We start from the raw sequence: 13,172 nt of genomic DNA, 5'->3' as shown, positions 1-13,172 counted from the left end.
ATTCAAAACAATAACTTTATTTAAAAAAATCTTGCCGTGGTCATCTGTGTTTGAGATTGACAACGTTTCTGTTTACAAATGCGTCCATTTTCAGTCTGTGTGCGACACAGAGGGACAAATGTTCCCACCTTCTGGACAGCAGGCTCGGTCACGTGACCTGCTTTGGTCACGTGACCAGAAGGAAACTCTGTGTTGTGGCCCTTCCATGGAGGCTGTGTTGACAGCCCCCTTGCCATGCTCTCTCTTTCCCCTGCCACTGCAACAGGCAATGTGCTCAGTCGCTCAGGCACGTCCAACTCTTTGTGATCCCATGAACTGTAGCCTGCCAGGTTCCTCTGTCCATGGGATTTTCCAGGCAAGGATACTGAAGTGGGCTGCTAGGGGGGTAACAGGAGAAGCTCCAGATAACGGCTGCTCTGGCACCCTGTGTCCTGGAGTGAGAGTGCCGACCACGTGTGGCTGACCCACAGTCAAGTCAACTGTGGGCACTTGGTACCAACAAGAAATAAACTTGTGTTTTTGTGAGTCATTCTGGGGGTTGTTTGTCATTGCTTCAGGACCTGGCTTGGCCCATCCAGATCAATACAGTATTGGAAAAGCTTCTAAAGATATTACACAAACCCAACTTCCAAAAAATTATTTGCTAGTCAGCAATATGAGTGGTGCTGCTATAGCTGCTGGTTCATTCATTTATTGTCAGCCTGTCTTTTTTTTTTTTTTTTTTCCTGATAGCTTGGTCAGTCTTTCAGATGCAAGAAAATACCCATGAAGTCAGAGCCTTTGACGATAATGACCATGAATGAACTTAAGTAATAAAATTATTGTGTATTGCAGATATGTTTCTACCTTTAGCATTTACGAAGAGAAGTCAATTTTCACTCAAACAGGTTTCTTTTCATCTGGTTTTCTCTACAATGTTTATGCCTGAGTTTTACTGCTGGCAGTAAAGAGTGTCCAAGTATGTTATGGGAATAGCCAAATTCCCAGTGCTTTAAAATGTATTCCATAGGCCCCAGAGTCAGTTAAAAGCTGATTGATTATACAGCAAATACATCAAAACTGGTATTTATGAAAAAATCCCATTTCTTCAGCTCTATCTCTCATAAGCCTGAACATCACATCTGGGAGTCATGGTGCAAATATCTCAGACAGCTATGAGAAAAATGACTGCAGCCTTTCCATAAGCTGCTCAATAATTTAATGAAAGAGCTATGTCCACTGATCCCGCTCCTGAACACATATTTTACATGGTATGGTTTGGGCAGTTTAGTATGACTTGTCTGTTCAGGTTTTCATCATCAAGTCACTGAAAACACCTATTACATAGATGCTGCTGCTGCTAAGTCGCTTCAGTCGTGTCCGACTCTGTACAACCCCATAGACGGCAGCCCACCAGGCTCCCCTGTCCCTGGGATTCTCCAGGCAAGAACACTGGAGTGGGTTGCCATTTCCTTCTCCAATGCATGAAAGTGAAAAATGAAAGTGAAGTTGCTCAGTCGTGTCTGACTCTGCAGACTCCATGGACTGCAGCCTACCAGGGTCCTTCATACATGGGATTTTCCAGGTAAGAGTACTAGAGTGGGTTGCCATTGCCTTCTGCTAAGTCACTTCAGTTGTGTCCGACTCTGTGCAACCCTATAGACAGCAGCCCACCAGGCTCTGCCGTCCCTGCGATTCTCTAGGCAAGATCACTGGAGTGGTTTGCCATTTCCTTCTCCACGGGATCTTCCTGACCCAGGGATCAAAGCCATGTCTCCTCCTTGGCAGCTGGATCCTTTACCACTGAGCCACCTGGGAAGCCATATTTGTTAACATGACTTCCACATATTCTTTATTGGTGTAGTCTATCTCAGATTACAAAATCAAATTCCTACTTCCTCTAGGCTAACGTTTTATGATGCTCTGAATTAGATACATTTCCCTGGAGGAAACCTGGTGTGTCTAACTGGTTTGATAAACAATGTTATTTTGTAAATAGTCACTCCTGCCTTTTTGATGATGCTAGCACTAACAACATGTGATGATGGAGACTGTATACGCTAGTTAGTTTTACTAAGTGCTACTCCACAGAGGAGATCTCAGTAAATACATGATTGATTGATTGATACCCATAGAATGCATCATTTTGGGTTTAGCTGAAGTCAGGCATTCTGAAAGAAAACTTCATGTCTGAAGGGAAAAACAAGCATATCAACATACCATAAAATAGACATAGAATCTGTATAGCCATATTTGGGGTCTGAAAGTGTAACATTTCATTTTTATGACGTAGAGGTCAGCAAAGCTCTTGCTTAAATGTTTCTGAGGACAAAGGAGAGTTTAAAGACAGAATTGAAAGTGGTTTTGTTGGTAAAATTACCCTCCAAGTGATTTCAGACCATTTGTACCTAAAGCAAACTGTGCAAAAGTTTTCCCCCTTTAAAACATGTGGCCTGACTTCATTGCTGGAATCCACATGAGCCTCTGTATGTGTCTTGAAGCAGTGGAGCGGAATGGGCTTCGGTATCTCTCAGGGACTAACGTAGCCAGCGGAGTGGACATTTCTCCCCATGGCATACAGCCTGATGCAATTAAACACAGCCTTGCCTGAGCTGAAAGAAAGGTCTCTGATTCTCCTATTTTCTCTGTTCTTCCACATTCCTGAGAGAAGAGGTTCCCAAGGATGTAAAAACAGTCCACTGTCCATTGGGTGTGAGCTGAAAATTCCACAGACGGGGCAGGCATTCCACCCAGGTTTCCAACAGTGCATATCATTGAATTAGATGTGTGCTTCCTCCAAGCCCATGGAAGATGCTGAATATCCCAGAGATAAGCCACCATTTTATATGTGCGTCTGATGACATTCCCCACTTGGGATTCATCAACCACAAGCCTCTAAATGGAACAAAGACTATGTTGGGAGGCCTCCCCAACCACGACATGCTGCTGTTGTTGCCCAGAGAAGGGCAGAAATGAAGACCGAAAAAGTTGGGTGGCTTGGCTTTAATGTTTTGTATTTTCTCCCTGCTTTGAAAGCTCGCTGTATTTTGCTGCTATGATTGCCAAGGGTTCATTGAAAAGGAAACTAGGGTGTCTCAGTGGGGGGTTTGCAGCCAACAGATACAGCAAGTTCAGGCAGGACTGAACAGTTCACAGTCTGAACGGAGTTGAGCAGTAGCTGTTTGTTTGCTGGGGTGAATGGGGCATAATTTATTCAGCTGCAGCAGAGACTGAAAGCCAATCTGGCCTTGACCCATTTATCTTTAAAAAACTAATTAAAGTGCAGAATCTGGTTTACTGTTGTTACTGAGGTTTTAGCTTCTCCTGTTTGGGCCAAGCAAAGACTGAGGGTGTGTGTGTATGTCTCTGCGTGTGTCTGTGTCTCGTTGCCGAGGTGGAAGATGGAAAATATCAGTTTCACCTAAAGACAGCGGCTGAGGCTCCAGATAATAAAGCAGTTTCTTAAACACAGCCTGACATCCTTTTGAAATGCAAAAGAGTGGATTAGCCGGATGCAGAATCCTTTGAGGTGACAATGAAATGCCATGGCAATTTAAAATGAACAACAGACAGTTTCCCTCATCCTTACAACCAAGACTTCCTCAATCACACCAAAATGGTCCCAAAGAGGCATGGAAGAACATTTTTATGACCAGCATATTATTCCAAAACTGGGATTAACCATCAGGCAGGAAATGGCAGCCAGAATGTGAATTGCTTTGTCCATTTTGCTTCCAAACCATAAGAAAAGTGTTCGGGTTCCCAGGACTTGGTGATATTTGCTAAGTACTTAAATTTATACCTATTAATATTAACACCCATGGCAGGCTCATACATTTCAGGAACTGCATTGTGGTTTTGGAAGAAACATATCCAATAACCGACATCTGATTTTGGGGAGCCTAGCTAGAGAGGATTATAGGAGACAAGCAGAGAAGTCCAGCACAGTTGGGGAGTGGGTGGAGATGGTATTATGATTTACATTCTTTCCAATATGTTTAAGGACATCATTCTTCTTGGGGGAAACCATTAGGGTCATGATAAACATCAGATAAGAAGGTTGGACTAGGTCAACTGCCAGACAGTCTGGAGATACCAAGAGAATGCTGCTGAGGGTTGGTTGGCACACTCTGTCAACTGGAGCCAGGTAAGTTTTATCAAGTGGACCAAAGTAATAGAACCCTGACTTGTCCCACCACTGATGCTTTCTTCTCCCACTTTCCGTTTAGCACCAGGAGACTTTAAGCTATCTGTCTTTCCTGTTCCTTTCTCAAAATCTTCCCTTCCAGAGTACTCCTGGAAGGAGTACCTTTCTTCAGATTTACCTTTAAACTTTCGGATTTACCTCTAACCTTTTTGCCCTTATCCAAACTGCCCTGGGCTCCAAGACCTGGAATGATGAATAGGGATACTACTCAGAGGACATTTTCTTTTAAACACATGAATTTGAAAGGAGGAAATTTAGACATAGTGTTGCCACTGCCTGAATTGAGGGTCAGGCAGGTGTGTAGCATCACGACATAGGTGTGCTGCATGAATAAATGAGTTCAGCAGGTGAGAGGCATCTTCTCGTACAGATCCATGACGCTAAGGAGGGCTCAGGTATTTCTGAAATGGTAGGACCAGCATGGAGTGGTATTATGAAAACCACTGGATCACATAACTATTTGATTATTATGATTAATACGGAAAGTCAGGTAGGATAACCTGGGCGTGCCTGTCCTCATCTCCAATACAAATTGCTCTGTCACAATAAATACCCAATGGTCTATCTCTAAATGCACTAAAACACAACAGTAAATTTGAGTAGGAGAAAAAAATAAACAAGCTGTATCACAAATATTCCTTACCCTGCTAAATTCTCTATGTTCCCAGCTAATGGAAAAACTAGCTCCTTATGCATGAGAGTTGATGTTGGTTTGTTATTATTATTAGGGAGGTAATTATTTTCTCAGCACAAGAAGAAAAAAGCCAATATATTGTATCAGGGAAGAGAGAGTTTTTCAGGCAGGCTACACATACTATGAATGTAGGGACAGAATTTAAATCAGCCACCAAATGAGCTAGTTTTCCACAAAGCTGAGACTGAAAACCTTGCCATTGAGAAAGAATACCAAAAATGTCGTTAACCATAAATACCAAGCCGAGAGGACATTCCTAAACCCACTGGTCACATACAGTGTTCAATGTTCGCTCTCTGGACAGTTTGGAAAGAGGAAGTGGAGGTGGGATTTCTCAGAAGCTCCCTGGAATGACCATACAGAGACAAATGGGGTTGAGAAGAAGAAGAAGACCAAAGCTTACACTATGTTGCATTGTCCTCCACACAATCCTCTGGGAAGCAAGAGGAAAAGAAATTCAAAGGAAAAAGAAAGAGAGATTATTCTATACATAACAGTACAGCACAGGTATAACGTTTAGCTTTGCAGACTGGCATTCCACCCACCACCGCTCCCAATTCCCTCAGAATGACAAGTAGAATATTTGAGAACCTGCACACATGGTATGATGTTGAATAATTACTGGAGACCCATTGGTCTAACCCATTGCCATTGATTAAATTAACTTCCAAGTCCAGTTTTTTTTTTTTTTTCAACCTACTTTAATAAAATGTATTCCTCTAAGACACACAATTTACTTTATTATTACTTTTGCTCTAACAAATTAGCTGGAGTTAAATAACTGACATTTTCTGCCCAAGCGTGTCCAGGGGTTGTATAGCATGTTGTGCAATAATATTCTGAGCTGTACAACTAACCATCCTTAACAGAGGATGACCTGAAACACAGTGCTATTGGCAGATCTTAAAAACTGAGCTATTTTTATGCTGATTTATTTTTACACTCTATACTTTCATTGACGGTTGAGTGAAATTTTCTTTAAAGAAATAATTATTTTATGTTAAATTATTAAGAGAATTCACAGGATGTAAATTTAAGAAAAAAAGAAAGAGAATCAATCTCTTCCTAATTTCAAATAAACACCCCTGATCTGTTTAATTGAAAATGCATAACAGTGGGCTGGGACAGAAGGACTACTAGAGTGAGAGTGGGTGATAGGAAAGAGACACATGATAATGGGACCAGTTTATTGATCAGATTAGTTGATGGCATTTTTATCTTGAACAAACCATAGCAGGAAGGACTGTAATATTTTCTGATGAGTCAGCTTTCCATCAGCAGTAGAATTTATATAAGGATATTCATTCATTATGGGATGATAAAAATTACTTTACAATAGCATGTCTGAAAGCTATACCAAAACAATTATTTTTTTTTGGTCAGTATAAATTTGGAGGAACATATGGAGTGTTCCCTAATGATATAAAATAACTGACTACTTTATAAAGGTAAGAAGAGACGAAATGATGCTACTGATCTATTTTAAAGAGAGTTTTGTTTTCAATTATTTTATATAAGGTTTAGCAGCAGTTTATCCAGTTGGGGATTAGGAGATTTACTTCTAAAAACAATCCCCATAACTACCCCTTCACATAAAAAATAGCGTTATAATAGCTGGTATAAGAACATTTATCAATGGAACCCAAAGTTAATGCCACAGGTACTAATTTTAAATCGTAGTAAGAAGCGATTCTCCAACAGTTTTACAGTTAAGTCATTTTCACTTTGGAAAAAGGGGCGGGGTGATTGCTGAGGTGTTGTCCTTTTGAAGCATGTGCTCTGCTGAAACACTGAGAGAAATTAAAGGAAGTCTTTTCCAATTACCCTTCTTTTTGGGGACACATGCTTCTTGTACATACTCAGGAAACATCCTTGCAGGAGAAAATTAAAACAGGAGTAGGTAACATGAGATTTGTTCATAAACATTCCAAATAGGCAGTAATATATGTCAGACCCAGCAGGACCCTTCACCTTCACACGCATCTTGAAGATGATTTTATCTGACTGATGCCCAGCACTGTCTGGCCAAGGGAACCACTCCAACCTTTCCACTATTCAGAGCTTTGTTGAACCCACAAAAGAAAGAAAGCTTTGGAGGAAACAATGGCTGCAAATGGAGATTCTGATGTTAGCTTTGGAGCTAGCTTGTGTTTCTCAAGAATAACCTTGTCTAGCTCCTGTTGACATGGAAGCAGTCCCTTGGCCTTAGGGGTCGAAAAGTAGCTCCAGGTTGGTTTATGACTGGCTGTGAATTACAAATTGCTGATTCTTACAATCTGGGAAGGAATCAGAATTTAATTGAATAAGAAATTAATTAAACTGTCACTCTCCCTTATAGAGTCTGGAGCCACACCTATGATGAAGTAAGTGCTGCATGCCGCTGGAGAGTATTTTAGAATAAAATTGGCTTATTAATTTGAATTCGTATACACTGGCTCTGGTCCTTATGTACTTTGAGTTTGAAAGTGAAAGTGTCAGTCGCTCAGTCGTGTTCGACTCTTTGCGACCCCATGAACTCCTCCACTCATGGAATTCTTCAGGCCAGAATACTGGAGTGGGTAGCCGTTCCCTTCTCCAGGGGAGTATCTCTTGAGTTAGTCTTTGTTTTTTCCTCATGATATGATTAACCATTACTAATTCTTTTAAAAAATGATTAAATATACTTTAGGGGTGCATAAAATAGAAGATCCTAAATCAGTTTGCTTTTCCAGGACTTCTCAAGACTCTTATATTTGGGGCATTTGGGGGATGACCAGTGAAGTTCTTTTTTAAAAGAAAAGGTTCAAATTCCAATTTTCATATCTACTAGATTTTAGACATCGTATGAAATTCTCAAAGTGTTGATGTTTTATTCAAGCTGTACTGAATTGTATAAATACTGTTGCCTTGGGAAAAGTATTTTTCTCGCTCTACTTACTCTGTTTGAATGTGTGTGTGTGTGTGTGTGTGTGTGTGTGTGTGTGTGTGTGTGTATCTTTCCTGGGAGGAGAGAAGACTGTGCTTCTGTTTCAAAGGCAAAAAAATTAATTAGTAGTCATAGATGCCATTATACGGTTCAAAGTCAATGCAGTTTTAACTAAGTGGATAATATACTCTATTTGTTTTCCAATTTTATTTTCCTGTGGTAAGAACATTTAACCTGAGATCTAGCCTCTGAACCAATACAGTCCTGTTATCTATAGCACAGTGTTTGTACAGCAGATCTCCAAAACTTACTAATCTTCCATTGTGCCTAGTTCTGAAGGTAGGGTTTATAAAAATTCCAAAAAGCCTGAATTGTTTCAATAATTATGCAGAGCCAACTGAAATAGGAAAGGAAAAAAGGAAGGAAAGAGAGACAGGGGGAGGTCAAGGCCATACTCATAAACTATGCTTTGGTTAAAAGGATCTCGGCATATAAAGGAATTTATAAAATGAGAATGCAAACAATGGAATCTAATGAAACCATCATTTTGTTGAAAAGAAAAAAAATGTGACTAATTTTAAACTTTTCCTGAAATTGTGAGTGGACAATAGATATAACTAAGGTAAAGTACAAAGGTGAAGCAATTACCCAGATTATCCCTTTTGCAAAACCTACACTGAAGAGGGAGTTTTACTTGCTAATAAACAGTAATAAATTTATAACATAATTTAGTGGTTAATGACTCCACTTACCCCTTCACATTGGCGCTTCCTGGATAGGCCTTTGTGTTGTAAGTACTTTTGATTTTTATAGAGAGAAATGCTGAGATTACTTATTATGAGGTCAAATGCTACCAATTTAATCTTACAGCTTCTACACTGTAGATGGATATTAACTAAAATGATAATTTATAACAGTGACTAATAAAAGTATTTTCATAACCAGAAACCCTTGAGATCTGAGTTTATATGACATAATCAGATGTGGTTCAAGTGTTTATGACCTTAAGGCTTTTATCTGTTAATTTTACATCAAGATAATTGGCAAAGCAACATTAACAGCACTAACAATTACAGGTATATAAATTGTTTATACTGCTATAAATTGTATTGAAAACAGTTAGGCAGTATTTCTTGGAAATTATGAGCTTTTCATTTTTATAGCAAAATTTGATGTCTGAAAAACATTAAAAATCATGTTTACTATATTTATGGTTGTAATCTCCAAGTAAATTGCTTCAATGATAGATATTTGGTCCCCTGCCACACATTTAAATGCATCAAAGAGTGACTCTTTTTAAGGATTTCAACTTTTAAAAGACACACAAAAAAGAAAAAAAATAGTAGTAATATTGATTTGGAGTCTTTTGGCAAGGTATTTTCAAAGAGAAAACTTTACATAAAAGGAACATTCATAATAAAGTTACACTGTATCATAATTAAATAAATAACTAAAGCAGATGAATAAGAAATGTGCTATTGTAATTATATCTCTAGAAGACATTGTAACTTAGTCTTCAAATTAATATTTCAGAAGAAATATGGAGTTGAAAATTTGGTCATTGGATGAGTGGATTAATAGTGATAAGACTTCTTAAATAACCTAATTCTTGACCTAAAAGGAAGATCTCATTACTTTTCAATATTCTAATTAAGATCAGGAGCAGATATAAGGCTGAGATGACTTTTACAACCAACTTTTTCAGAATCCCATCAAGTCTTCTGAAGAATAACCTTGGTGACAGAAAGTGGCCACAATGGCCATCCATCCAGGGGACTCACCAGCCGGTCCAAGCTCGTGCCCGCAGCAGTGGTTGGTCTTTCCTCAGGATTGTAAGGCCTGAATCGTGTATTAAAATTTTCAGGAGCTGAGCGAGCAGATCTGAGAGCTGGAGCAGGTTTGGGTTGGCCACATCCCTGAAACACCTGGAAGAACCATTGAAAGATTAGGAAGTTACACAAGGAGTTTCTTCCTAGAGCATTCACTGCACTGACCTCCACATTTTGTATGGAACTCTTATCTCCAAAAATACTCTGGCTCTGAAACCTAAACAAATACAAACACCAATGAAACAGAATTACCCCATCAGAGTGACTGACTTATAACCTGACTCTCATTTTCAACATATACAGTCAATCCTCATTACTTATGGATTCTGTTTTTGTGAATTTGCCTACAGTTGACCCTCTCCTGGTTTTGATCCCTGGGTTGGGAATATCCCTTGAAGAAGGGAATGGCAACCTATTCCAGTATTCTTGCCTAGGAAATCCCATGGACAGAGGAGCCTGGCAGGCTACAGTCCATGGGGTTGTAAACAGTTGGATGTGGCTGAGTGACTAAACTTTCACATTAAACTGATCCTCTCTGTATCTATGGGCTTCTCTGTGGCTCAGTTGGGAAAGAATCCACCTGCAATGTGGGAGACCTCGGTTTGATCCCTGGGTTGGGAAGATCCCCTGGAGAAGGGAAAGGCTACCCACTACAGTATTTTGGCCTGGAGAATTCCATGGACTGTTTAGTCCCTGGGGTTGCAAAGAGTCAGACACAACTGAGCGACTTTCACTTCACTTCTCCATATCCATGGGTTTCGAATCTGCAAATTCAACCAACCTCAGATCGAATTAGATTTTGAGATCTACAGGAGCTCCTGGAACTAATCTCCTGCTGATAGTGAGGAAAGACTGTACTCATTAAAATTAATTTGTATCCCCTCGAATAAAAAAAATTCAAACATGTCTGCAGACATCGGCAGAGAGGCCAAGTTCATCTTTCCAGCTGAAGCAGTCTAACAAGGCAAAGCTCTGCCTTCTTGTTTCAGCTCTTAAACTGTAAATGTAAACTCTTAAATCACCTCGTTGGTGATATATTTAATGCCACATTTTTTGTGTGTGCTTTATTAATACTTGGTGATTTCCCTTTTTAAAACAGCCCCCAACTATAGCGTTGAAGTTCTGTCTAGTTCCCAAGGCTATGATATGCCCTATGGAGAAAACTGTGTTTTAGATAAACTTCATTCAGGTATGAGTTATGGTATACTTGACTATGAATTCAATGTTAATGAATCAATAATATGTATCAAATAAGGTGTTTTTCAGGAGAGACTCATAAAACAAGGTTATATGCATTGACGGGTTGGTGAAAATGTGACAAAAAGCTTGAAGGAGAGGTTGAGTGGGATGGATTGGGGTACTGGGATTGACATATATACACCACTATGTATATAATAGATAACTACTGAAAATCTGCTGCATAGAACAGAGAACTCCACTCAGTGCTCTGTGTGACCTAAATGGGAAGGAAGTCCAAAAAGGAGGGGATATGCATGTATGTATAGTGGATTTACTTTGCCATACAACAGAAACTAACACACTATAAAGCAACTATACTTCAATTAAAAAAAAAAAACAAACCTTGTAGGAACTTAACCCTGTATTTCTCGTAGGAGCAATGGTTCAGTATTTGCTAATTCAGGGTCTGCGGTGACTTAGAGAACATAACTATGCAAACAATGAGAATTGACTATATTAAACATGGAATGATTTCTAGATCAAAGAAATGTCCCAGATATTTTCCTGTCCTTGACTTTGTCATTCAAGCAACATGTGTTTGGGATTCTTGTTACTGATACAAATGTATCTCATGTATAGCATGCCTCTGTGCTCAGTTGTATCTGACTCTCTGCAACTCCATGGACTATAGCCTGCCAGGTTCCCCTGTCCGTGGGATTCTCCAGGCAAGAATACTGGAATGGGTTGCCATTTCCTTCTCCAGGGTATCTTCCTGACCCAGGGCTCGAACTCGAGTCTCCTGAATTGGCAGGCGGATTCTTTCCCATTGAGTCACCTGGGAAACACCTCATATATAACATATAAAGCCAAATAACTTGAGTGTCTCCCCTTTGAATAATGAAAACCTTTACTGGAAGAATTCTTTGAAAACACTCTCTTGAGCCACAGTGAAGAAATAGGACAAGCAAACGTGGATGAATTCCCTAGTATGACAGATCCTTCTAATTTTGTTGTTGACAGCTGTTCATGTCACAATTAGGCTTGCCATGGGAAATCAAACATTCTATTGTAATGATCTCAGGGACCGAGCTGCTAGTTCTTTCCACAGTGATTTCCTTGGGGTGCTGTGGGAATACCTCCTTTGCTAGTTTTAGAAGCTTTGTACTCTCTGCTGGTTATCCAGAGATAATCCCTTTGCCAGGATTACAGGAAATCTAGTCACATCTCCAGAAAGTTTTGATAAAGTTGAACTTTGCCTTTCTTTCTACACAGGAGATGGTTCTACCCTGGATTCTTTCTTTAGTAAGCTCTTGGGGACTGTTTATGTCATCCAATTCTTAATGTACACGGGTTTGTTGAGAATGCATTTCTTCTGGTTTTGTTATTTGATTCTGTGTTGTTTAACTCTAAAATACACGTTTTTCATTAGGCATTTTATGGGATTTCACTGAAGTACACAGAGGGCTCCTGGGTGTCATTCCCAATGACAAATTCCAACTTGAGACACAATCCATTTAGTTGTTCCATGAGAGCTGACTTCCCCTTTGTTGTATTCAAAAAGTCTCCTTCCACTCAGCACTTTCAGAGCGGGCGCACTTTGTCTCGGCATTCTTCAAGATTGGTCTTAACACGCTATTGATTCTTCTCTTACACAGTTTCTGAAGCTGATGGTGTAAACTGGTGTGATAAAGATAGTGGGCCCCTTTCTCCCTAGTGCTAAATCACTTCCCAGTGGCAAGGTCATGGCTGATGGAGGGCATTAACATTTCCAAAGCTCCAGGGTTCAGTTGAGTGTGCTATTTTGGATCGCTTTGAAAATGACAGCTGACTTTAAAAAGTAGAAAGCCTAGGGCAAAACAATATTAATGGCCTTGCTGAGATTTCTTGAAGCTGCTGCATGTAAAGAGTTAACAGACCTTCTTAATTTGCCCTTGGGAAGAGGCTGGCTCACTGGTTTAAGTTAAATCAAAGGAACAAGAAATGCCCTGGAAGAATATTAGTGCCCCAAGGGAGATATTTCATTGTAACAGAAAACTTTACCATTTGTTTGATTTTTTTTTTGAGAGTGCTAATTATGATAATAGAATGTGGGTAAGTCAATATAGTTTTCTGCTTGTAGCTTTCTGTTAATAAATCAGGTTTGGATTTTGAAGATGATTTCAATGCAGAAATTTCTGGGTCTATGATCCAAACTGAAGAAGACAAAGACTTCTGATCATTATGGAAACAACATCTAACCCCATAATAAGATGAAGACCCACATGGAAATCTGTCACAATATGTAAAGATATGAATCATGAAGGGCCTTCAACACAGATTCTAGTATACACTTTAGTTCATTTCAGTCACTCAGCAGTTTCCAACTCTTTGCAATCCCAT

General features: G+C 39.6%; 1 protein-coding gene across 1 annotated transcript in view; it reads right to left on the bottom strand.

The window, feature by feature from the left end:
* The window catches only part of GPC6 (glypican 6), a 1,214,516-nt gene that overhangs the window by 84,158 nt on the left and 1,117,186 nt on the right, over positions 1–13,172 (bottom strand). Inside the window, exons 6-7 of the mRNA XM_052650253.1 lie at positions 9,567–9,710; positions 5,284–5,313 (exon numbers count right to left, since the gene is read on the bottom strand). Coding sequence (XP_052506213.1) covers positions 5,284–5,313; positions 9,567–9,710 — 174 coding nt within the window. The remainder of the gene's footprint in view (positions 1–5,283; positions 5,314–9,566; positions 9,711–13,172) is intronic.

This window comes from Budorcas taxicolor, chromosome 12 (genome assembly GCF_023091745.1).
Source record: "Budorcas taxicolor isolate Tak-1 chromosome 12, Takin1.1, whole genome shotgun sequence".
Lineage (NCBI taxonomy): Eukaryota > Metazoa > Chordata > Mammalia > Artiodactyla > Bovidae > Budorcas > Budorcas taxicolor.
This window is presented reverse-complemented; position numbering and strand designations above follow the sequence as displayed.